This window comes from Podarcis liolepis (assembly GCF_965112155.1).
Source record: "Podarcis liolepis genome assembly, chromosome: 15".
Taxonomy (NCBI): Eukaryota; Metazoa; Chordata; class Lepidosauria; order Squamata; family Lacertidae; genus Podarcis; species Podarcis liolepis.
The window spans coordinates 173,708-196,832 of record NC_139566.1 but is presented as its reverse complement, the minus strand read 5'-3'; the positions used below and the strand labels follow the sequence as shown (position 1 = coordinate 196,832).

Here is a 23,125-nt window from a genome sequence, read left to right as displayed (position 1 = left end):
CTCTCCGGGCCGCCGCCGCCGCCGCCGCGCAACAGTTTGGCTGGCGGAGGCGCGCCTGGGCTCCCCGGGGGCGCTTGTTTGTGTTTGAAAAGCGGGGGCGAGGGAGGCCCGGCTCCGCCTCCTCCTCCGCTGCCTTTCCCCGCCCCCGGCCGCCAGGAGGCGGAGGAGGCGCCGCCGCCGGGAGAGCCCGCCTCTCGGGCGCCCCTCCGGGTGGCGCCAGCCAGGAGCCGCTTGCTGCGCGGAAGATACGCGATCCTCAGGGCCGCCTGCGCTCCGCCGCGCACATGGCGCCCGGGAGGAGCCTTTCGCTTCGGACGCGACTCTCTATTCTCAGTCGCTCGGGGCGAGGGGATTTGTACCGGCGCCTCCCCGACGACGGGAGGGCGCTGCTGGGACTGGGGGCGCGGGGGGGGGGCACTGGGGGGCTCGCTTTTAATCAAGGGCGGGCAGAGATCCTAAGGGGCTCGCCGACAGGAGCATGAAAGGGGCTCGCCAGTTGAAACCGCAGCCTCCTTGCCCGGAGTCCCCATTCGAGGCTTCCTCCGCCTCTCGAGGGCGAGGCGCCTCAGGCGGCTGACAAAGGAGCCCCGCCCCCCCCCCCGCCTCGCGCGGCCATTTTGACTCCGCGGCAGGTTTGAGCGCGCGCGGGCGGGCGGGCGAGGTGGCTGATGGGAGCCGTGCCATTCCCTCCCTGGAGGTCGGAGGCGAGGGAGGAAAGGGAAGCGAGCCGACGCCACCCAGGACTCGGCTTCCCGGCAGCCACCGCGCGCCACCATGCCGGTGGCCCAGCGGCTACTTCCGGCGCGGCTGCTCATGGGAGTCGTAGTTTCTCCCTCCCCGCTCCCGCACTGAGGGAGGAAGAAGGCGAGAGCCCCCGCGCCGCCTCCTCCTTGCACGGCGGCCGCCATTGCCCGGAGCCGAGTCGGAGCTTGGAGCAGGCCGCCTCTGTAGAAGGAAGGAAGAAGGGAAAGGGGGGCGGGGGGAGCCCAGAGCCCGCCTCCTCACCCGGCCTTCCTTCCGGCGGCGGGGGCGTTGCCATGACGACCGCTGCGGCCTAGCGGGCTTCACGCTCAAGCGAGCGCGGCCTAGTGCGGCGGGCGCAGCCTCGGCCTCGCGTAGCAGGAGCAGCCGGCGGTAAGGAGGCGGAGGCCATGTCCTTGGTGGCCTACGCCAGCAGCGAGGAGGAGGAGCAGGAGGAGAGCGACGCGGCCGAGGAGGAGGGAGGAGGAACAGACGGAGACGACGACGACGAAGAAGCGACAGAGGAGCAGGAGAGGGGCCGGGAGCTGGGCCGGCGAGGCGGAGGCGGCCGCGGACTCTTCTCCGCCCTCCCGCCGCCCAAGGCCGGCGCGGGCTTCGCTTCGCAGCAGCAGCAGCAGGCCCTCCGGCCCCTCACAGCCGGCCTTCCACTTCCTTTGGCGCCGCGGCCTATCCCGGCCTCGTCCCCGCCGCCGCTTCTGGCCCCGGCCGCCGCCGCCTCCGAGCGGGCCCCGGGCAAGAAGAGGACGCAGCCCGTGCGGATCGCGGCGCCTCATCTGGGGGACGTGAGTGTCCTGGGGGCCCTTCGTGGAGGAAGAGCGCAGGATCGGGCCCGCCGCCCGCCCGCTTCCTCGGCAGGGAGGGACAGGAGGAGCCCGCAGCCGCAAGGCCGACTCGAGAGTAGACCTATGGCAAGGGAGGCATGGTGCCACTGGCGTCCCCGTTTGGCCCTGTCCCTTATCGCCAGTGGGTCTCCTCCTGAGTAGGACTGGTGTGCAATGCAACCCAGAGAGTCTCATGGTAGCACCTTGAAAACAATATGCTTGGAGCTGACCCGACTCGGCTGGCATCTTCCCAGCTTGCCACATCTTCCTGTACAATTTAAGAACTCGCTATTAAATCAGAAAGCAATTTTTAATACTGTAGCAAATTGCACAGCATAAAATACTAAATGAAATATTTAGTATCTTTATGAAAGCTATCAACAAGCATTAGAATAATAGAGTCTTAGAGTTGGAAGGGAACCCGAGGGTCATCTAGTCCACCCCCTGGCAATGCAGAAATCTCAGCTGGAGCCTCCAGGACAGACGGCCAGCCAGCCTCTGTTTAGAAACCTCCAAGGAAGGAGAGTCCGCCACTCTCAGGGGAGTCTGTTCCACTGCCAAACAGCTCTTACTGTCAGAAACTAAACATATTCTGATGTTTAGTCAGAATCTCCTTTCTTGTAACTTGAATCTATTGGTTTGAGTCCTCCCCTCCAGAGCAAGAGAAAACAAGCACCTTGCCTCCTCCATGTGACAGCCCTTCTTGAAGATGGCTGTCCTAGCTTCTCTCAGTCTCCTCTTTTCCAGGCTAAGCATACCCAGCTCCTTCAACCCTTCCTCCTCAGGCTTAGTTTCCAGACCCTTGATCCTCTTGGTCGCCCTCCTCTGCACACCTTCCAGCTTGTCGACATTCTTCTTAAACTGTGGTGCCCAGAACTGGACACAGTATTCCAAGTGTGGTCTGACCAAGGCAGAATAAAGCAGGACTATTACTGCCCTTGATCTGGACACTATACATCTGTTGATGCAGCCTAGAATAGTGTTAGCTTTTTTTGCTGCTGCATCACACCTTTGGGCCATGTGATCTACCAAGACCCCTTCTTCTTCTTTGGCAATCCCTCCTAGCCGAGTAAGATTGTCTTCCATAAACATGGTTTTAACAATGAGTCCGTAAGTGACTGTGGAGGCCAATTCTCGATCCACACGTCCTTCCACAGTGGGGACATTGGTTTCCGGGCGGGAGTGTGGATTTGCCAAGCGTGCCTTCCTTCTAGCACGTTTCTCCCTTGTGTCCTGAGTTCAAGTGTCTTCAAAGCCCATGACACCTTTGGTCAAGGCTGTTCTCCAACTGGAGCGCTCACAGGCCAGTGTTTCCCAGTTGTCAGTGTTTATACTACATTTTTTAAAGATTTGCCTTGAGACAGTCTTTAAACCTCTTTTGTTGACCACCAGCATTACACTTTCCATTTTTAAGTTCGGAATAGAGTAGTTGCTTTGGAAGACGATCATCAGGCCAGTCCAACAAAGTTGATGTTGAAGAATCATTGCTTCAACACTGGTGATCTTTGCTTCTTCCAGTACACTGATATTAGTTCACCTGTCTTCCCCATGATCCTTCTCACAGGTACTACTGGCAAGCCAGGTGCCCCATCTTATATTTGTGCAGCTGGTTCTTCCTGCCTAAGTGCAGAACCTTACATTTGTCCTTTGTGAAATTCATTTTGTTACTTTGGACCCAAGTGGGATCTTGTCCTACTCAGAGGGGACCCATTGTGACTGACAGTGGCTATCAAGTCCGATTGCTTCAGTGGGTCTGGGTGGGCTGTCTCCAGGTGGGACTGGCAATGTCCGCTGCCTGAAACTCTGGGGAACTGCCACCTGCCAGGCTGGACAGTACTGAGTAAGATGGACTCAGTATTATTTAGACTCAGTATTATTTAGAAACATGAGGACTAGAATCTTAACTTTATTTGGGGGAAAGGCCTGCAGCCTATTGCTAGAGTATCTGCTTTACATGCAGAAGGTGGGAGGCTCAATCCCCTACTTCTGCCAGTAGGGCTGGGAATGTTGTGTGCCAGTCAGTGTATATGAAGGGAGATGGACTTGGTAGATCGCAGCTTGTTGAAAAGCAGAGGGAGCAAGCATGGGCAAGTGGTGAAGAGTTGATGAACTCAAGGCTCCCCGCCCGCACCTCTCTGCACCCGCAGTGGGCGCTGCCCAGCAACTGAGCTTGGGAACCTGCTGCTTGTTTTGGAATCCAAGATGCTCATCACTCTGCTTGGCGGGAGTGCCAAGGTTTGCCTTTTGTGGTCCGATTCCTTCCTTGACCTTTGGATCGCACTTCTAAGCTAAAACTGGAGGGCGAAGAAGGGAGGCTGTGGTGATAAGGGCACTCGCCTCAGGGAGTGGTGCTGGTGGAGGAGCTCACAGGGCCCTCTTGCAAAGCTCCACACAAAGACAGCTGCTGTTTCTGCTTTCTAGGAGCTGCTGGATCTGTCCTTATCACTTACTTGCAGCAGGAGGGAAGGGGGGAGGAGTTGCTAAATGTTTCTTTCTATCCATGCAATGGGGAAACCTTCTTTTGTTTTTTAAGTAAAATTTATGTGCACCCTTCTCATGCATAAGTCATCCAAGGCCCACAATACAAACAATACTTGGGTTCTATTTAGCTAAGTTAGAGTAGACCAGTTGAAATTTTTGGACCCTATTTAGTCACATCCATTAGCTTCAGTAGGTGACTGAGTAGGACTAATGTAACGTAAGATAAAGCTGTACTGCAAATATAGGTTTTTGCAGTCCACATGCCTAGCAGTGTTAAGATCTGAGTGAATTAAGATGAGAGAAGGATTGTTAGTTACTTACTTTATTGCCTTTGTGATTAATTCCCATAAAATTTCTCTAAGGGGTAGCATCAGTGTTAGAAGCAATTTCATATATACATACAATGACAAAACAATTCCTCATGTTCACACAATTTCCAGTGTAGAAAACTATTTTGAACCCAATACAGATATTAGTTGAAAATGTAGAGACCTTTTGCACTGTCTACCTCTGTCCCAGTCCAGATCTGTATTGGATTCAAAATAGCGCTCTCTCGCTCTCTCTCGCTCTCTCTCCTTGCACTCAGTTCTGCTCTTTCTCTTTCAGTCGGATTCCGAGGAAGATGAACCAGCAAAGAAGCACCCCTCTTTCCAGGTGAGGACTTGGGCAAGTGGTCTCCTGTAAAGGGGGGGGGGGGAGCGGGAGCACCTTGCTTTCAGTGAAAGGTGTTTGCCCCTAGTCAGGCAGAGGCCCCTGAATGTCCATCCTGGCCCTCTGGGGTTGAGTTGCCTCTCTGGATTAGTCATGTTAGTGAAATCTCACATGTGAGACAAAGTTCAGTCGATCGGTCAGTGCAGGCTCCACGGTCAGCCACAGCTCGTCTCTTTCTGCGAAGGCACAGCTGGTTCCTGCTTGGCTCCTTCCCTGGGGCAGGTGGCCCTGAGGCAGCTGTTGTTGCCTGGCTTGGTGTTGCTTCATGGTGCAGCTTCCTGGGTGAAGGAGGGGCTGCTGTGGCTCCCGCCGTCCCCTTGCCAGCAGGCCCAGGAGGATGTAGTCCTTCCTGCCCCTGCCTCACCTTCCCCTATGTCTTCCACCCTCCAGGCCCAGAGCGAGGGCTCCGGCTTGTCTGCTCTACTTCCTCAGCCCAAGAACCTGACGGTGAAGGAGACGAACCGGCTGCTGCTCCCTTACGCTTTCTCTAGGAAAGCGGCTGCTGCCGCCGAGAGCTCCCCGGAAGCCAAGTCTGCCAAAGGCCCACCCTCCTCCAAGCCAAAGCCTCCCCTCAAGGCACCCTCGGCCGTGACAGCGACCACGACTCCCTCCCCATCAGCCATCAAGGCGGCCGCCAAGAGCGCCGCCCTGCAGGTGACCAAGCAGATCACGCAGGAGGAGAATGACAGCGACGAGGAGGTGGCCCCCGAGAACTACTTCTCCCTGTCCGACCGGAGCGATGCACCAGCCCTCAGTCCAAAGGCCTACGCCTACCCTGGCCTCGTGGTGCCGGATGATCTGCCCCCTGGGACGGAGCCGGACCCTGAGCCCGAGAGCCAGGACACAGCTGCCAACGCCCCACTGGAGTTCAAGACGGGGCCAGGGGCCAGCTCCGCTTCCCACGGCTGGGCCCCCAAGCCTGGAGAAGACTATGGCGGGCAGCACTATGCGCTCTACCCTGGCTGCAGCGATGCAGGCGGCCCCAGCCCCTACTACCAGGTGAGAGGGGCAGAGGCAGAGGCTCCTTCTGCAGCTGGTGGGTTGAGCCTCAAGGGTGGCTGGCACAGTGGGGAGGGTGAGCAGCTTCCGGGAAGGAGGCTGGGATGGGCATGGGGGGGGTGGCAGGCAAAGTGGCTGGTCCTGCAGCAGCTTCCTCTCCTGGTGCTGAGGAGATCCTTTCCCCCACCTGGCTTCCTCTGCAGCAGGATTTCTACAGCAGCAGCAGCTACTACTCGGACACAGACCCGGAGCTGGGCCCACCCCAAGAGATGAGCAGCGAAGGCGCTTCTTCCTCCTTCATGGACGATGAAGCGGTGAGAAGCTGCTCTCAGCAGGGCTCCCTTTACTGGTGGGGTGAGGTGGGGCACCCTCTCCTCCGGCTGTGGTGACCCTGTCAGCGTTTTGGGGGTGAGGGGGGGTCTCTGGTACTTGGCAGGGACTGCAGAACTTGGATTCCAAGGCTGCCGGGCAGCTAGGGACAAGCAGCCCCACCCAAGAGGTGTGGGTGCAGGTCTGACATCTTCTTGGCTTCTAGCATTCAGCAACTCTAAACAGGGCCTTCTGCTTAGAACCGGGGGGCAGGATAGGACCCCAGAAGTGGAAGGTTCTGTTCTCTGGTCTTATGAAAGGATGGCCTCTCCCTCCCACATCCCACCCCCATTTCTGTCCCCTGAGTGAGGGTTAGAGGTTGGTTTGGGACTGCTCAAAGGAGGCAGCTTATCTGCATCCACTTGCTCTTCCGCAGGAGGTCCGGGAGGGGGGCTAGGTGACTGTGGACACTGCAAAAGGGGCTTCTGGCTGTTTCAGCTCCAGCCCGGCCTCAATGGGCCTGGGATTAATTGTGTTTGGGATGCTCAGCAGACTGAATCCCTCTTCCCTCCTCCCGTCCCTTGCTCAGTTCAAGCGTCTGCAAGGCAAGCGGAACCGCGGGCGGGAGGAGATCAACTTTGTGGAGATCAAGGGGGACGACCAGCTGAGCGGCGCCCAGCAGTGGCTGACCAAGTCTTTGACAGAGGAGCAGAACATGAAGTCCTTCAGCAAGGTGAGGGGGCCCCTCCGTTTCCCCCCCCCCCAGGTGGAGCCTTCCCTCCGCCCTCCTGCTCTGCTGGTAATGACAACTGCTGTCTCTGTTTCTCTCCAGAAAAAAGGGGAGCAGCCCACGGGGCAACAGCGGAGGAAGCACCAGATCACGTATCTGATTCACCAGGTGAGGCTGCCGGGCTGCCCCCTCCCTGCCCCCCTGGTCACCCTAGTTTGGATCTTGTGCCCTGGAAGCCGCAGCAGTTGGCAAAGTGGGTCCTCTTCTGCCCTGCTGTCAAGATCCTGTCCAGGGCTCCCGCAGGGTTTGCTCTAGAGCAGGGGCTGTGGGCCATCCATGGCCCACCAGACACTTTGCCAATTATTTGTATTGATTTTCCAAACTAATATTACAAATTAGACACTTTGGGGCTGCAACATCCACCATCACCTCCAGGCTGACCGCTGGGCTGGTGGGAGATGCAGTCCAGCATCCTCTGGGAGGAAAATCACGCGTCCTGCCTGATGCTCAGCATTGCTGTCCGTCTGCAGCTGAAGTCCAGAAACCCCAAACCAAGCCCTGTTTTCAAGAGTGGGTCGGGCCACTGGGGCAGTGCGGGTGGGACAGGCGCCCTGCCAAGCGAAGGGCCCTGCTTCTGAGCCTCCACCTCCTCCCTCTCTTTCTGGGGCAGGCAAAAGAGCGTGAGCTGGAGCTGAAGAACACGTGGGCCGAGAACAAGCTCAGTCGGCGTCAGACGCAGGCCAAGTATGGATTCTAGGGCCCGTCTGCCTCCTCGGAGCACCTTCAGGCAAATGCTGCCAGCCCCAGACCACGTTGTGTGAAAGGAAGAGAGGGGCCTGCGGAGGGAAGAAGGGCGCAAGGCCATGTGCCGGGGGGGGGGGCATCCGCTGCCTTTCCTGGCAGGGGTCTTCGGCAGAGGGATGCAGAGGAGTTCTCTGGCCCACTAGGCTGCCTGGCACCCCCCAAGCCCCTTTTCTTTCCAGTAGCCAACGCGACACGGACGAGGCCCCTGTCAGCTGGGGGGAGACCAGTGCTTCTCACTCCCTTGGAACTGCCAACCTTGCAGGAGGTGGGGCAGCCCAGGCAGTCCACCCAACCACGGGGGTGGGGGGCAGGACTGTCCCTGAGTTCTCTTCTGTAGCTGCCCCACCCTGCCCCCCCCACCCGGTTCTTCTCGTGTCTCTCTGTGTTTGTGCTCCAGACCATTCGCCCTCCCCTTCCGGGCTGAGGAGAGTTCTCATCTTCTGTGGGTTTGGGGCAGCCCCCTCCTTGTTTCTCGCCTCCTCGATGACAGCGTTTGGGTTTCAGCACAAGGCAGGGCTGGAAGGTGCGTGGCCTGTGATCTCTCCCCCAAAGCCATAAGGACACATCACTGTTAACAGTACTTGGGCTAAGTGCTAGCGGGATCTGTGCACTTCCAGGAGGCTGGCAGCTTTTCAGGCGCCCCCAGCCCAGGGCGAGGGCGGCAAGCAGAGCCTGCCCCAAGGCCTGCAGCAGCACCCACCCTCTGGGCTTCCACCCCTGGATGAACCTGGGCTTCCCGCTCTCTTGGCTTCTGGGGCCTCTGCCCAGACCCCATTGTGACTGTGGGGTGGGCCCTCTCTTGCCACCCCTCCCCTCCCCAGATTCCAGGTGGGAGGAGCCAGGCGGGGAATTCTGCTGGGGCACACGCACTTGCTCTCTTTCCTTGCTGCCCCACCTCAGAGTCTTCTGCTGCTGGGCCTGATCAAGCGGCCCTTGAAATCCCCGGTCTTCTGGTCTCACATCCTCCCCTTTGGGGTTGTTGTGTTCTCTTCATTGTTGTTGTTGTCTTTCAAATTGGAGCCCGTTTTCCATTTTTGGAGGGCGTGTCCCCCTCACTGTGGCAGAATTTCTGGGTGAATGATGATGTCTCTGTATTTAGGGTATTATTATTTTTTTCTAAACAGAAACAAAAAAAAAGCAATTTCTAGTTTATTTCCCTTAACATTTTAGTACTTAGAAAAGCCTCTCTTTTTTCAGTATTCCAAAATAAAGCTCTCATTCAGTAATTTATTCGTTATCTTATGAAACTGTCTGGAAAGAGATTTTATAAAAGAATAAAACTTTTAAATGAACTTGCCCTCCCTCAGAACATTCTAGTATGGTTTGTTTGGGCTCCTCTCAGTCTCCACCCTCCGACTCCCTTCGGACTCCTTTCCCTCCCGTTCTAGCCCAAGGGCCTCAGGCAGCTTCTGTGTTTCCTGGGGACGCTCCATGCCTCCGAGGGGCTTGCAGGGTGACAGCTGGGCCCCGATGTGGGGTGGAGGAGCAGCACCACACTACTTTGAGCAGCCATGGATTTCCCCCACGAATCCTGGGAACTGTAGTTTGGCCAGGGCACTCATAGCAGTTGGGAGATCCTCTGAGCTACAGTTTGCATTTTGTAGGTTTTATCTCTGAGCAGAACAGGGCGTGGGAGGTTTCTCCTAACAGCTCACGGCACCTTTAACAATCAACGCCAGGAGGCTGTGGTTGAATCTCTCTTTCTGGCCCAGGGGCGGAAAAGGGGCAGGGGCCTATAGTGCCTCCTCTTCCCCGTTGCTCTCTCCCCTCCGGCCCTGAGAAGCCGTGCTCCTTCTCCTATCACCAGCCACGTCTTGGGGGAGCGTCTGCCTTCCTGTCCGTTCTGATAAGGAGTCCCAGCCAAGCAGAAGTGGGCAGCAGGCGCTAGGCCAGGTCAGCCGGATTAAAAATAACTCCTCTCCTGCCCCAGGTCAGGAAGCACTAGGAGGTGTGCAAGAGCAGCAAGTTGGGGGCTGGAGGAAGCAGCCAGAGAAGGCGCAGTGGGCTGGGGAGGGCAAGTTCTGGGCTGGCTCAGACACCACTTCATGCATTTCTGAACTGCTGTCCAGCTCAGGTCCTGCTTCTGGGCTTCCTCTTAAGGTCCTTGAGGTTGACCATGAGAACAGGATGCAGGCCTGTGGCTGGGTCCAGCTGAGCCAGACTCCTCTGACGTTCTCTGCCTGCCTGTGTAACAGCCGCTTCACCTTAGCCTGGATTTTTCAGAGCTGCAGCTACACGAACACAAAGGCAGGAGGTAATTGCTCTCCAGCATCATCCAAACCAACCCCTGAGAAGTGAGGAGGGGATTTCTGCAGAAATCAGAGCAGCCCTGGCCCAAGGAAGCATTTCTAGCACAATATCAAGTCAATAACTCTTCCCTCCTGCTTGGTATTCTGCAGTATACTGCTCCTAAACAAGGAGGCTCTCTTGAGCTGCCAGGGCTGGTTACTGTGTGCAGACAATGCTTTCCCAAGTTTGCTACAGCCAGAGGCTCTCAAAAGAGACCTCCTGCCTTGCAGCTGGTCAAGGGAGGCAGAGAAAAGCAGAGTGGGAAGGGTTAAGAGAGTTTGAACTTCACTTTCAGTCCGGGTGACAGTTCTTTAAGCTTGGGCCACCCGTGTCCACCCCTTGAAGTGTCTGTGCCCAGGCTGCTGGAAGCAACGCGCATGCAGTCCAGGTGGGTCGGAAGTCCGCAAGAAACCTTCCCTGTTCCACACACCCAGCAGCTGGTTGACGGCCTTGCTCCGGGGCTCTATCGGAGCTGCAGTTGGGGCGGGCAGGGAGAGGCCTTGGAAGGATGGAAGGTGCTCCTCACTGGGCAGCGGCTGGGAGGCCTGGTCAGGAAGGGGCCTCTCCTTGCAAGCGGGAAAGGAGCCCCTCCAGGGCCCTTGGGCGGCTCGCGGGCGAGGGAGCCGGAGGCGTCTTTCGGAGATGCCCCTCGGAAGGGACTCTCGGGCCGGAGCGCGCCCTGCAGCAGCCCCCGAGGCGCCCACGGGAAGGAAAGGGTCCCGGGCTGGCGGGGCGGCTCCTCCTCTTCGCAGCGAGCCAGGACCAGACCGTCGGCGCTGCGGCCGGAGCAGGAGGGCTGGGTTGCTCTCTCGGGCCGGCGCTGCTGGGCGGAGGGAAGCGCCCTGCCTAGCCCCCTTCGGGGCTCGCCGGGCTGCGGGAAGGAGGGCGGAGAGCGCCGCGGGCGGCTGGGCTTCGGTCCCGCCGAGGGGGGACCGTTGCCTTTCTTGGGAACTCGCCCCCCCCCGTGCCGCTGCTCTGCGAAGGGAGCCCGAGAGCAGGGGATCGACTCTGCCTCCTTCCCCCACCCGCAGTGGAGCTGCGCCGCATCCAAGGCCAGGCAAGTCTTCTCCGTCCCTGAAGCGACGACGGTGCCACTAGGCAGCTCCTTCCTCGGGAGTAAGACCCTGTCTGCCGCCCTGCCTGGCGGGCTTTTCTCCCAGGATCGCAACTCGGCTGCTCTAGCGCGCTATCCCAAGGCGGAGGCGCCGCCGGCCCGCCTTCCTCGCGCCTCGAGAGCGCAGCTGAGGTATCTGGAGGGGAGACGATCCGCCCTGCAGGGTCTGTTCCAGGGTCCCCAGTCCCGCAGCCCCAGGACCCTTTCCCAGCACGGACCAACGCCGCCTGGCCGGTTCCTTGCATTTGCTTGCCCGGGATTATCCGCCCTCCTTCCCCGGAGCTGCGCGTTGGGAGGCGCGCTTCCCTCCCGCCCTCCCTCCGAGTCCAGGAATTTGCCGCTTGCGACATATTTCCACCGCCCTCGCCGCGAGTTTCCCTCCTGCCTCAAATAAGGTGCTTGTGCTGCTGCTGCTGCGTTTGGGGCATGCCAGGCCGGCTGGAAAGACAAATGCGCCCCCGGAGCAGCAGCGCCGTCCAGCTCCAGGCGGGGAAGGAATGTGTCCGCCGGGATGGATGCCTCGGCCCGCCCTGCTCCTCCCCGTCTCCAGGGCGAGGATCCTCGGGCTGCCCGAGATGGGAAAGAGGCTGCTGGCGCTCCAGGGACCCGGCCTGGCGCAGAGACAGCCTTCCTCCCGCGGCCCGTTTGCGCGGGGCGGCTTTTGAACGCGCAGGCTTCTTTCTGGGTGGGGGCGCCGTGAAGCAAGGCCCCCTCTCTCCTCCTGGCAGGCCCCCTCCTGCTTCTGCCTCCCGCTTTAGCTGCCTAGACAATAGCGGCCCCCCTGCCCGGCATTTCGCCCCCTCCCGAGCCTTTGGTCTCTCTCCTGGCAAAGGGATGAGCCGCCGGAGTTCGGTGGCAGAGCAGCTGCTCGGCGTGCAGAAGGTCCCGGATTCCCTCCCCGCAGGGCCGAGAAAGGGCCCCGTATCTGAAAGCCCGAAGAGCCACAGTCAGTGCTCGACCTTCCAGAGAAACCTGCAAGCGCGATGCGAGCCCCGTCGCCCCTCCTGCTGGCATTCAGAGCCTTGTTGTTTCGGATCCTGATATAGCTGGATATGCGCGCAGACGCCCCAGACCTGCACCTCATAGGCGGGGTTCTGTTTTCTTACGGAACAGGCGGCCTCTCGCATTAGCAGCTGCTTGAGAGTGGCCCGTCCGCACCACATCCCGCTTTGCTCTCTTGCACCATCGCGCAGCAAACGCCGAGTCCAAAAGCTGCTGGGTTTCTGCAGGAAGTGGCGGCCGTGTTGCAGCGCAGCCCGCCGCGCACAAACCGCCGGGCAAGCGCGATCCACAGGCCCCCGGGTCCGCCCTGCGTGCGCGGCCTCCTCCGCCAGACCCCCCCCCCATTCCTGCCGCCGCCCCGCTTTCCCCGGGGGGATCGGGCGCGTGGAAAGCAGCTCCGGGCGCCTCCGCCGCTTCCCGCCAGGTGTGCCGAGGGCTCCTTCCGCAGGAGGGCGAGGCTCCTGGGCTGGGAGGGGACTCGGCTGCCGGAGCACCAGGAGGAGGAAGTGGAAGCGCCCGGCGGTCGCGATGGTCGCCCGCAGCAGGTGCCTCCCCCCGGAGCTCGGAGGCGCCGAGGGGCCCGGGAGAGCCAGCGCGTGAGTGCGGCGAGCCGGCCAGGGGGCTCCGTCTCCTGCAGCCTCGGGTCGCCCCGCGGGGGGAATCCGGCGGAGAGAGAGAGAGAGACCCCCCCCCCAATGAGGAAGTCGCTCCTCTCTCCGTCGACTGGGCCCGCGGAGAGGAATCGCCCCCGGCGGGGAGGCGGAGATCTGCGGGGCGGGGGGGGGGGGCTGGGAGAGGCCCCTCCCGCGCGCGCACGTGTGGAAGGGCCGTGGGAAAGTGTGGGGCGTCGGGGCTGGAAGCAGACAGGAAATTCCCCGGTGCTGGTGCGGGCGGGGAAGGGCCTCGGTCCCGGCGGAGAGCAGCCCGTCCCTCGCAGAGGCTGACCGCTTCCTTTCCTTTTGCAGCTGATGGCCAAGGATGGAGGGGGCGAGGTCCTTGCCAGTGGTGAGGGGGCGCGCCTAGCCAGAAGCCCCGAGGTGAGTGGGGGCATCGGGGCTGGGCCTGGGCTGCTGCTGCCCCCCCCCGTCCCAGCATGCTCAGTTCACAGAGCCCTTCCTTTAGCCACCAGAGACTTCTGTGGTTCCAGGAAGTTTTAAACATGTCACATCATGCGCTCAGGGTGCTTATTTTCTTTTTAAATCAGGGTTGGCCAAGTGTGTTTATTTCTTTGTAAAGCATGGGGGGGGTGTCAGAGCAGAATGAATGCATATGGTTGCCTGTCGCCCCGATCTCTGAGCTGTGTGAGATGCGGGGGGGGGGGGGGGGGTTCAGGCCCACTCAGGGATCATCCTGGACATGATGTATATTTTGCTCTAGGAAGCTTAGTTTGGTCAGAATGGAGTCTACGCTTCCAGAGTTAACACTAAATACATTGCATCTGTCTGGTAAATGAGCCACCTTAGTCACTAGAGGGCCGTGACAAATGGTGTCCCTGGCTTTTCAGACTTGTCTACCCATGTACTATCTGAAACCAAAGGGCGCATTGGTTGCAGGATGTGAATTTTTTTCCTGCTCTCTTACCCTACTACCAAGAACCTTGATTAAATTCTAAGACTTACTGGGTCCAGGGCTTTAGGGGAGTCTGGCACCCACAAACACATAACAATATGAGTGTCTAAAGAGGTTGGGGAACTTGCAGAAGACCATAAAGCGCTGGGTCCAAAATGGCCTAGTTGCACTACAGTTGGTAGAGTTTAGTTACGACTGTGGGGTGGGTGGCAGGAAAGGGCTGAGACCAGGGTGCCCCCCCCCCACTGCAGGGGCTGCCCATATGAGTCAGGCAGACTGTGTGGCATTTCCCCAGGACATCTTGTTCTGCTAACACATAGTGGGCTTTAAGGGGACCCAGCCCCCTGCTCCCGCTCTGTCTTTGAGGGGGGCTGGTTCTGTTCCACAAGGTCCCGTTTCCCCCCAGCCTGGATGCCCTGAAATCTCTCCCCAGCCCTCTCCTCCCTTGCCTTCTGCCCAGCATTGCTGCTGCCGCCACCTACAGTGAACCTTGCCAAGTTCCTCCCCCCACCTTGCACTCAGGGAACGGGTGCCTTGCACACCAAGGGCAGGCAGAATGCGGGGAGTGGATCTGTCAGCTTCTGTGGGGGTCCTGCTGGGGCTGGCAGGTGGGGAGGGGGCATCCTTTGACCTTGCCCTCCATCCCTGCTCTCTGCAGGAGGCCCTGTGCAGCCTGGACGATGAGGACAATGACGAGGTCTTTGAGAGCCCCGACAGCCAAGGCCCACGGCCGGGCTGGACCACGTCAGCCACCTTCCGCCACTGCAGCGTGGATGAGCTTTACGAGCTGCTGGAGAAGCTGGGCAGGTGAGGACCCAGGAGCACCAGCGGCCGGTGGGAAGAGCAGGGCCGGGAGGGTCTGGGGACAACAGAATGGGTCTTCTGGGCCCAGCCCCCAGTGGGAGAGGCTCCTGACAGCTGCTGCCAGTCAGTGTAGACAGTGCAGAGCTCGAGGGCCCCTGCTGCTCGGACCTGACCAAAGGTCTCTTGCTGTGCTCTTATCGTTGCTGCCCTTCTCCTCCTCCTCTCCCCACTCAGCGGGCACTTTGGGGTGGTCAGGCGCTGCCAGGAGCGCTGCACGGGCTCCTTCTATGCCGCCAAGTCCGTGAAGGTGCGGAAGCGAAAGGGGAGCCGCCTGGGCCTGGACCGCGAGCAAGTGGAGCGAGAGGTCTCCATTCTCCAGCAGCTCCAGCACCCCAACATCATGCGCCTCCATGACGTCTTTGCCGGGAAGGGCGAGGTGGTCCTGATTCTGGAGCTGTGAGTGTCAGAGGGGAGGGGGCACTGATTGGGGGCTCCAACTGTGGGACTTGCTTTTGGGGTCCCACTCTGGCTTAGTCTGCTGCAGCAGAAGCAACAAGTTGCCTTGCGGTCCCTGAAAAGATTCCTAGCTTTAACAAGGAAACCTCCATGCAAATGACCACAAAGTGACCTCCAGCCACAAAAACTCCTTTAACAAAAAACCTGTTGGGAAGCCCCCAGGCTATCATCATTTTGCAGGAGGGGCTCAGTTGCACTTCTGGTTTGCACAATTAAGAGTGGAGTCAAAGTGTCACCTTTGCACAGCAAAGCAACTTTTAAAAATGAATGGGCTGTTCATGGTTTGGAAGGTGGTGGAGCAATGCCTAGAAAAGCATGAGATGAACGAATTACCAAAGGGAAGGCACAGGCACACCCTGTGCCAGGGGAAGGAGTAGAAAGCTAACTGTTTTTGAGACTTCTGTCTCCCAGTTGCTCATAAAACTGGGGGTGCCACTACTATCGGGGGGGACACGACTCCAGGTCTCAGGACACCTTTGAGAAGGCTGCAAAATAAACAATATTTTGTAGCGCCCCGTGTTTCTTTCCTCCTCCTAATTCCCAAAGAGGGGCAGCTCAGGGAAGAGGCGGCTTGCCCCGGGACACACGCCGGGCCAGATGCCCCAAATCCTCCCTCCCTCCCCCTCCAGCATCCACGGCGGAGAGCTGTTTGACTTCATCGCAGAGAAGGAGCTTCTGACGGAGACAGAAGCCATTCAGTTCCTGCAGCAGATCCTGCTTGGCCTGAGCTACATGCATTCCCTGCGCATTGCTCACTTTGACCTCAAGGTACGCCAGCCCTGGGAGGGGCTTCCTGGATCTCTGGAGGCTTTTGAGCAACACAGGAGTCTTCTCTGAGGGCGTCTGGTCCTATCTCCTTCCCTGATCTCTTCTGCAGCCAGAGAACATCATGCTCTTCCAGAAGGATGCCCCCAACCCCCTGATCAAGATCATCGATTTTGGCCTGGCCCAGAAGCTCGAGGAAGGCGTGACCTTCAAAAGTTTGTGTGGGACTCCCCAGTACATTGGTAAGAGGGCGGAGCAAGCTGGGGTCCTCTCCTGTCCCAGAGCCCCCGGCGGAGGAATCTCCCATGCCCTCAAACCAGCAGCTCAGCCCCTGCTGGGGACCGGGGTGGACTTGGCCACAGCAGAGAAAATGTTGCTGTTGGTTGTCAGACTTCTTAGTTGCTTCTTACACAAAAAAATCTTTAAAAGCTTAAGCATACCTGATAAAAGAGACACATTCTCCTCACAGAAACACCTGAAAACAAATGTTTGGGCAGCGAAGCGAGAGTGTCCCGAAGGGCGTCCCGTTTCTTGCCTGCTGCCTTCTCCCAGACCCTTCCCCACAAAGGCAGCGCAGCCATGAGCTCCAGAGGGGAAGGGCAGTGCTGCGCATGAGCTCCAGCTGCCATCAGCCCCAGCCAGCCAGCCAGCGGCCAGGGAGCAGGGCGGGGGTTTAGTCCTGTGACATTGTCTGGAGCAGGGAAGCCAAGACCAGTCGGGGGTGGGCTCGGACTCCCAGCAGCCAAGAGTTAAGGGTGGACATGGTGGAGGAGTTTGGGTTTGGAGGGGCTCCTTTTTAAAGCTGAAGATAATAAATCCAGGAGGAAGTTAGGCAGCACCGAGGCTGTGGTGGCTCTCAGGGGCCCGAAGGCCAGGGAGGTGTCCTGTCTCTCTGGTTTAATGGGAACCCCGTTTTGGTTTCTCAGCGCTGACACCGTTTTGCCTATTTCTTCTTCCTCAGCTCCTGAAGTGATCAACTATGAGGCTCTGAGCACAGCAACGGACATGTGGTAAGAAGCGGTAGCAAGTGTGTGTGTGAGAGAGAGAGAGAGAGAGAGACTCTGTGCCAACATCCTTCATGCCCTTGGGTGGCTGGCGCAGGTGGGGGAAGAGCGAGCGACTGAGGGAGGGAGCAGGGCCCTCCAGGAAGTGCTCACATGCCAGACTCAGGCCTCCAAAGCACCACAGGAAAAAAGGTGCACAAGCTAAGCTCATGTTGGGTTTGTGTTTTACCTGTCTAATGTAAAGACAGCCACCCACCCCCACCACCGGGCTGAGGCCTTCCTCCAGTCCCACCAGTCCTCCCTGAGTCTTCCCTCTGTCTGTTTGGGGTGGCCCACCCCACAGCCCTCCCGCCCTCCGCGCTGGATTTTGCATGCCCACCCAGTCCTCAGGTGTCCTGTCAAGGAAGGTTCTTGCTGGCTGCTCCCTTCAGCTTCTCTCTCTCTCCCTTTTTCTGCCAGGAGCATCGGCGTGATTACCTACATCTTGTGAGTACCTTGAGACTCCCTGTATTTGAGGCTGGGGGGGGGGGGAGTGGGCAGTGCTGGTGATGGCAGTGCAGGGCCTCAGAATTACTTACGCCTAGGATGCATTTTAATTCATTAAAAATTTAATTCGTCCTCAGAGGAAAAGAACAATTAGAAAATACTTTTTAAAATGGTGCTAAAGACAATGACTCCCTGTCGTCTCAGGCCTTTGATGACCTGAATGCCTTGATTCCAAAATCTGGTCTCAAGGTCTGGCGTTGCTGCTTTGCTGCTCTCCTCCTGGCCATGGGTTTATATTGGATCCCACCCCCTTTTGTGTTGTATAGTATGTTTTCATGGCACCTTTACTGGAAGCTCTCCTGCGATGACAACGTCATGAAGGGCAGTCTATAAATAAGTAAAGGAAGCTGCGTCTTCCCAAATGCTCCTCCGTTCTGCAGCTTGCCAGCATTGCAGGAGCAATGGAGGAAATGGCACCTGGAGGGCAGAAGATCTCCCCACTTTATCAGTCCTCATTAGCTACTTTCCGTAGCTGATTTTTTTAGGACATTTGTTGATTTTGCACAAGGCTCCTTCAGTAAGTGCAAGCTCCCTTGGAAGAATTCAGGTTTTTAAATAATTCTTAAATGATTTCACGCACGCCCACCCATGCTTGTCTGCTCTGAATAATGCCTGCTTGATCCCCATCCCCGCCGTGAGGTTTCCTTTTCATCCTACCTTCTCTGCCCTTTGCAGACTGAGTGGCATGTCCCCCTTCCAGGGAGAGACGGACGCAGAGACCCTGACCAGTGTCGTCTCCGGCACCTACGAGTTTGAGGACAAGTACTTCAGCCAAACGTCGGAGCTGGCCAAGGACTTCATCCGGCAGCTGTTGGTCAAGGAGCCTGGGTAATGGACCACCAGGGTGAATCTCTCCGGTTCTCAGTTTTCCTGTCTTAAATTCAGTTCTCCACATTTCAACAGCAATCTGCAATGAAAAAAAGCCCTCCTCATCAGCATTTTGGGATGAATTTCTCCTAATGGACACATTTTGCAATGCTTCCATAATGCATTTTTTGTGTCTTACTTTTACTAATATGTGTGTTTTTAATGAACACACGACTTGGCTGGAAGCTGCATTCAGAGGAGTGCAAATTTTGAAGGGTGACTACCTTTTGCTCCTCAAATTGTTCTGGGAAGTGCAAACAAGGGAGGTTTGCCTTTGAGATTCCCCCCTCCGTCTCTCCCTCCTGGTGGGACCTTGGCTCAGTCCCCAGAGGGATTCTCCTGCAAGCCTCCCTCTCTCCCCTCCAGCGGGGAAACGACAGAAAGTCAGATGTGTGTTTCTCCCTCTGTGTTTCAGAGACCGACTGTCGGCCGAGGAATGCCTCCTCCACCCCTGGATCAAGGTCAGAGCCTGGGAGGGGAGGCTGGCTGGGGAAGCTGCCTGAGACTGAGCCAGACCTTCGGGATCTGTCCTGGAGCTCTTGGTTGAGATTTTTGGGACCCCTCCTAGGTTTCTTCTCTGCCCCCATCCTGGCCTGAACTGATGGGGGAGGGGAGGCAGGAGGGTTTTGGCAATGGGCAGAGTTGCAGGTGCCTGTTTTTTCCAGCCCCTGACCCGGAAGCAGGTTGCGAACCGAAGCCGCTCCTCCATCAACATGAAGAACTTCCGCAAGTTCAATGCTCGCCGGAAGTGGAAGGTAAATTGAGCAGCCCCCCCCCCGCCTGCACCCTCAAAGCCAGTCAGCAAAAAGAAGCCGGAGGGTGTGGGACACCTGTCCCTTGGCAGTGGGGGTGCCCTACTCTGATCTGAACCATTATTATTATTATTATTATTATTATTATTATTATTATTATTATTAAAGTTTCATTTATGAATTGCTTCCTACGAGGCACTTGAAGTGATCTGCAGTGAAACAAAAGCCTATCTAAAAACAGTTGCTTGCACTCATGAAAACAATTCAAAAATCAAAAGAGTAATTGCATACAGTTGTGCCTTGCGACTCGAACGATTTGGGTCCCAAACGCCGCAAATCTGGAAGTGAGCGTTCCGGTTTGTGAAGGTTCTTTGGAACCTGAACATCCGACGGGGCTTCCGCAGCTTCTGATTGAGTGCAAGAAGCTCCTGCAGCCAATCAGAAGATGTGCCTTAGTTTTTGAACGTTTTCGGAAGTCAAATGGACTTCCGGAACGGATTCCATTTGAGAACCAAAGCATGACTGTATTTAAGCCCAGTTTCAAATCCAGGGAAAATCCCAACAGCTCCCCATCTCCCCTTCAGAGTCTTTTTGAAAGAGACCCCTGTGGGCACAAGGTCTTCCTGCGAGAGGCTCTGTGCGCCTCATCTCTGCATTTCCTCTCCAGCTCTCCTACAACATGGTGTCAGCCTGCAACCGCCTCTGCCGGATGGGCCTCCTGTGCCAGCAGAAGCGCGACGAGGAGAACTTGGTGAGTGCCCTTTCCTGGGCGATGGCCTCCTTGCCCTGCTTCTCAACTCCTGGCGAAGAGGAGGGGGCCGGGCCGGGGGACCCTCCCCTGCCCCTGACCCCCACGTCTTCCCTCCCAAGCCCCCCTGGCCTGGCTTTCGTCCCCTTCACTCCGCCCTCCTCTGCCCCCCAAACAGCGCGGCTGCGAGAGCGACCAGGAGGGGGAGGCCAGCAGCCCCGTCACCCTCTTCCGCAGGCGAAGGAGCAGCTGCTCGTGATCAGGGACACCGGCAGGCAGCCTGCTCTTCCAGCCCCATCCGTTCACCACCCAGGAGGGTGCGGCACAGCATCTCGGGCTGCTCCAGCCTTCGACAACCAGCCCATGGTTGCTGCAATGTGGACAGGGAAGGGGCCTGCTGGGAGGGAGTCCAGCATTAAATGCCTACGTTGCCCCAGACTCCTGCTGTGCCAAGAGGGGGGGCTCCCACTGTGGGCGGGAGACAGCTCTCTCTCTGCCCGTGGCACCCTGGGGCTTGGCGATTTGGTCAGATGGCTTCCAGCAGAGGGCCTTCTTAAAAAAAATGCTTTGTATGTATGTTTGCTTTTCGGGAGCGGGAGATTCACTTCCCAACTATTTCTGACCTACTTGGGGAACAGAACTCCACTCCCCCCATGCCAGCACCCCCCCCACTACCCATCCCTTCCTCCAGGAATTCGTGACCAAAAAGGGTCCCTGGTCCCTTTTTAATAACGTGCAGAGCGTTAATGACATCTATACAAGCAAAGAAATGAAACATCTGTGTCTTCCTGCTCGGCTTTTTGTTTTTGCTGAATTTGGTTCAAGTTAAAAGGTCAAGTTAAAAGGTCAAGCAGATCAACGACTGCTTCACAAAGGGGTTTGTGAGTGATTCCCAAGGATTCAGGTGTCCCCTCTTTCTAGGATATCATGAAGGGACTGTAGAAAAGTTCTTTCCTCTCTCTCAGCACCTATAATCTCCCACCCACACAGTCTGCACTGGGGAAAAAGTAATATCTGCCCACCCTGCAGAGATGCTGCCACGAGGGTTCGGGGGCCACCCTGTAGTTTAACTAGTTCAGCATAGAAAGCTGCCATTGGGCTTCCTCTAGCTCAGTGTTGCCTGCACTGACTGGCAGCAGTGGCCTGCCCAGGTTTCAGATGAGAAGCCTTTTCCACCGGCACCTGGAGATGCCCTGCCCCTGAGCCGCGGTGGTCCTTCCCAAGCCAAGCGACACGTTGCTGCCCCCCCCCCCACTGCTGCCGAGGTGGGAGAGGCCGAGGGGGCCATGAGCCCAGCAGGGCAAAGCACCTGGCTCTGTCCTCTTCCCAGAGTGGTGTTGTTTAGTCGTTTAGTCATGTCCGACTCTTTGTGACCCCATGGACCAGAGCACACCAGGCCCTCCTGTCTTCATGTCTGTTGCCTTTGTCCATGGAGTTTTCTTGGCAGGGATACTGGAGTGGCTTGCCGGTTCCTGCTCCAGGTGGATCACGTTTGGTCAAAACTCTCCACTATGACCTGTCCATCTTGGGTGGCCCTGCAAGGCATAGCTCATAGCTTCTCTGAGTTATTCAAGCCCCTTCGCTACAGCAAGGCAGTGATCCATGAAGGGGCTTCCCAGAGTAGACAGCAGATAAAAATCATTCCGGAGGCTGCAGTGGACAGAATGGCCAGCAGGGGGCACCACAATGCAAGGACTGAGACCATGGGGAGGGAGGTCAGGGAGGGCCAGTGTGAAGAGTTTAGGGTGGTTTTTGTGGGGTGGAGTAAAAAGGGTCTTCTTGTGGTCAGCAGAGGGTGCTCCAGTATATGAGGACTCTGGTCTTCTAGATATTCAGACACACACTTTCATACTCGTGGGTTTGCGTGGTGGAAAGAATTGTAAAAAGTATTAACAACCTGGTGAATTGTTTCTGTTAACTATGCAGCTATCACTGTTTGTCATGCCCTGTGTTTCATTTCCTCTGACCCCACTGTTTACAACTCCGCCACCACTTTGATGCCGCTTTGTTTGATATATTTTGTATGTCTTAAATTTTCGTACACCACTTGTGACTTTACTGGACAGCTGATGGTTTTGCACAAGGCCTACGCGGACCACAAAAGTTTATTATGCCATAATAAATTTGCTAGTCTTTAAAGTGCCGCAAGATTCTTCTGTTCCTTTTGCTTTGGGGCGGAGGGCCGCCTCCTCCTCCTCTTTGGCAAGCGATTGCACTTCCTCTCCTGTCCGCTGCTCTGGAGCCTCTTTTCAAGCTGCCATTGTCGCCGTCCTGGTGCGTGACTCTGGCTTGTGACCTGCCTGCTTGTGTTTGTGGAAGTGCCCTCTGGAGCAGGGCAGGGGAAGAGACTTGCTTGCAATGTTGCACTTGGCCAAGACGACTCTCCACATGCGCACACCAGGAGGCCTCTGGCGAGAGCAGACCTAAGTGACAGCCCTCCTTTGTCAGTTCTTGCACATCATGTGCGCCAACTGAGCACGAAGGCCAGCGGGAGAGGGAGTGTGCGCATCGTGCAATATATATTTGCACATAGTTTTAAAGAGCACAAGTCATCACAGACACCACGCTTACTTCAATGCAGGACTGACCTTTGGGGATGCAGGATTTTTGTGTGGCCTGTTCATTGTTTCAGCTTTGGCTGCCTAGATTTTGGCAAAGGCTGTCCAGGGATTAAAGTGTTTGTATGATCTGTCAAGTTGTGCCTGAATGATTATTATCTGCTCTGTGGCTCGTTACTTAGCCAATTGCCTGGATACTTCACAGGCAACCTGTTTTGCCAGGGGTGAACTGTTTGAAATCATTACCTAAAGTCCTTAATTGAGCAAGTTGAAAAGGCTGGCTTTTGGAAAGCCACGGTGAGACAGGGAGCGACTAAACAGCCACCTGATTACTAGCGTGGCAGCTGCAGCCAAGGGGTGGGACTCCTTGTTGAATAATCCAACGCCTTTTCTGTTTCGAGCTGTCAGTCTGTCAGTCATGCCCCCAGTCTTGATGAAAGCAAGTTGGGCAGCCCTTCTGGGTGCAATTCAAGGTAGCAGCTTTAATTTTACAGATTTGAAAACTATTTTACAGCCAGGAGGTGAAGCACAAAAGATTTGAGATTGTGCACACACCACACATTTAGAGCACATGACTTCCCACTGAAGAATCCTAGGAACTGTGGTATGTTGTGGGTGCAGGGAATTGTAGTTCTGTGACTGCAGTTCCCAGGGTTCTTGGAGTGGGTGGGAGCAAAAATGCACTTTAAAGGTGTAGCACTTTAAATCTAATAGAAGCCAAACTTGACAACATAACCTAGTGGCTGAAGGGCCAGGAACCCTAACCTTAAAGTCCCACCTGTGGTCTCCAGCAGGCTGTTACCTTCCTCCAGTTTTAGTGAAGAAAGGAGCAAACAGAGTTTATAATGAAACCCAACTTTGTGTAGAAAACTAACAAGCCCGTTTGCAAAATGAACCCCAAGCCTGATGCCTGTAAAAAGGAAAAACTTTCTTTCTGCAAAGTTTGCCGTTCATGCAGGGGTGAATGAGAGTTT

The 23,125-nt window shown here is 56.9% G+C and overlaps 2 protein-coding genes across 9 annotated transcripts; both read left to right on the top strand.

The window, feature by feature from the left end:
* The first annotated feature begins 12 nt into the window (after positions 1 to 12).
* On the top strand, positions 13 to 21,736 carry LOC310694230 (death-associated protein kinase 2-like). Of its 7 annotated transcripts, XM_083477256.1 has the most exons (14): positions 13 to 34; positions 12,520 to 12,618; positions 12,988 to 13,059; positions 14,250 to 14,398; positions 14,630 to 14,851; positions 15,541 to 15,679; positions 15,789 to 15,918; positions 16,638 to 16,686; positions 17,140 to 17,166; positions 17,902 to 18,054; positions 18,509 to 18,554; positions 18,759 to 18,848; positions 19,513 to 19,596; positions 19,772 to 21,736. In XM_083477256.1, the coding sequence occupies exons 3-14, from the start codon at positions 12,991 to 12,993 to the stop codon at positions 19,850 to 19,852; spliced, it is 1,239 nt and encodes a 412-aa protein (XP_083333382.1). In that variant the 5' UTR covers positions 13 to 34; positions 12,520 to 12,618; positions 12,988 to 12,990; the 3' UTR covers positions 19,853 to 21,736. The 7 variants fall into 7 exon arrangements, with proteins under 7 accessions (XP_083333382.1, XP_083333377.1, XP_083333380.1 ...); XM_083477251.1 differs by lacking the exons at positions 13 to 34; positions 12,520 to 12,618 and adding an exon at positions 10,476 to 10,963; XM_083477254.1 differs by lacking the exons at positions 13 to 34; positions 12,520 to 12,618 and adding an exon at positions 11,362 to 11,415.
* On the top strand, positions 221 to 8,909 carry PRCC (proline rich mitotic checkpoint control factor). Of its 2 annotated transcripts, none has more exons than XM_083477215.1 (7): positions 221 to 1,544; positions 4,671 to 4,718; positions 5,166 to 5,774; positions 5,978 to 6,088; positions 6,673 to 6,816; positions 6,916 to 6,981; positions 7,484 to 8,909. In XM_083477215.1, exons 1-7 carry the CDS (start codon positions 1,152 to 1,154, stop codon positions 7,568 to 7,570), a joined length of 1,458 nt encoding a protein of 485 aa, XP_083333341.1. In that variant the 5' UTR covers positions 221 to 1,151; the 3' UTR covers positions 7,571 to 8,909. The 2 variants fall into 2 exon arrangements, with proteins under 2 accessions (XP_083333341.1, XP_083333342.1); XM_083477216.1 differs by having other exon boundaries at positions 603 to 1,544; positions 5,981 to 6,088.
* Positions 21,737 to 23,125: the final 1,389 nt, after the last annotated feature.

Bases quoted from the DNA above. Each gene is read 5' to 3' on its own strand.
- PRCC (XM_083477215.1), top strand. From the start codon at position 1,152: ATGTCCTTGGTGGCCTACGCCAGCAGCGAGGAGGAGGAGCAGGAGGAG. The intron at 4,719-5,165 runs GTGAGGACTTGG...TCCACCCTCCAG, and splicing joins AGAAGCACCCCTCTTTCCAG to GCCCAGAGCGAGGGCTCCGG. The intron at 6,817-6,915 runs GTGAGGGGGCCC...GTTTCTCTCCAG, and splicing joins ACATGAAGTCCTTCAGCAAG to AAAAAAGGGGAGCAGCCCAC.
- LOC310694230 (XM_083477256.1), top strand. From the start codon at position 12,991: ATGGCCAAGGATGGAGGGGGCGAGGTCCTTGCCAGTGGTGAGGGGGCG. The intron at 17,167-17,901 runs GTGAGTACCTTG...TGCCCTTTGCAG, and splicing joins GGCGTGATTACCTACATCTT to ACTGAGTGGCATGTCCCCCT. The intron at 19,597-19,771 runs GTGAGTGCCCTT...CCCCCCAAACAG, and splicing joins AGCGCGACGAGGAGAACTTG to CGCGGCTGCGAGAGCGACCA.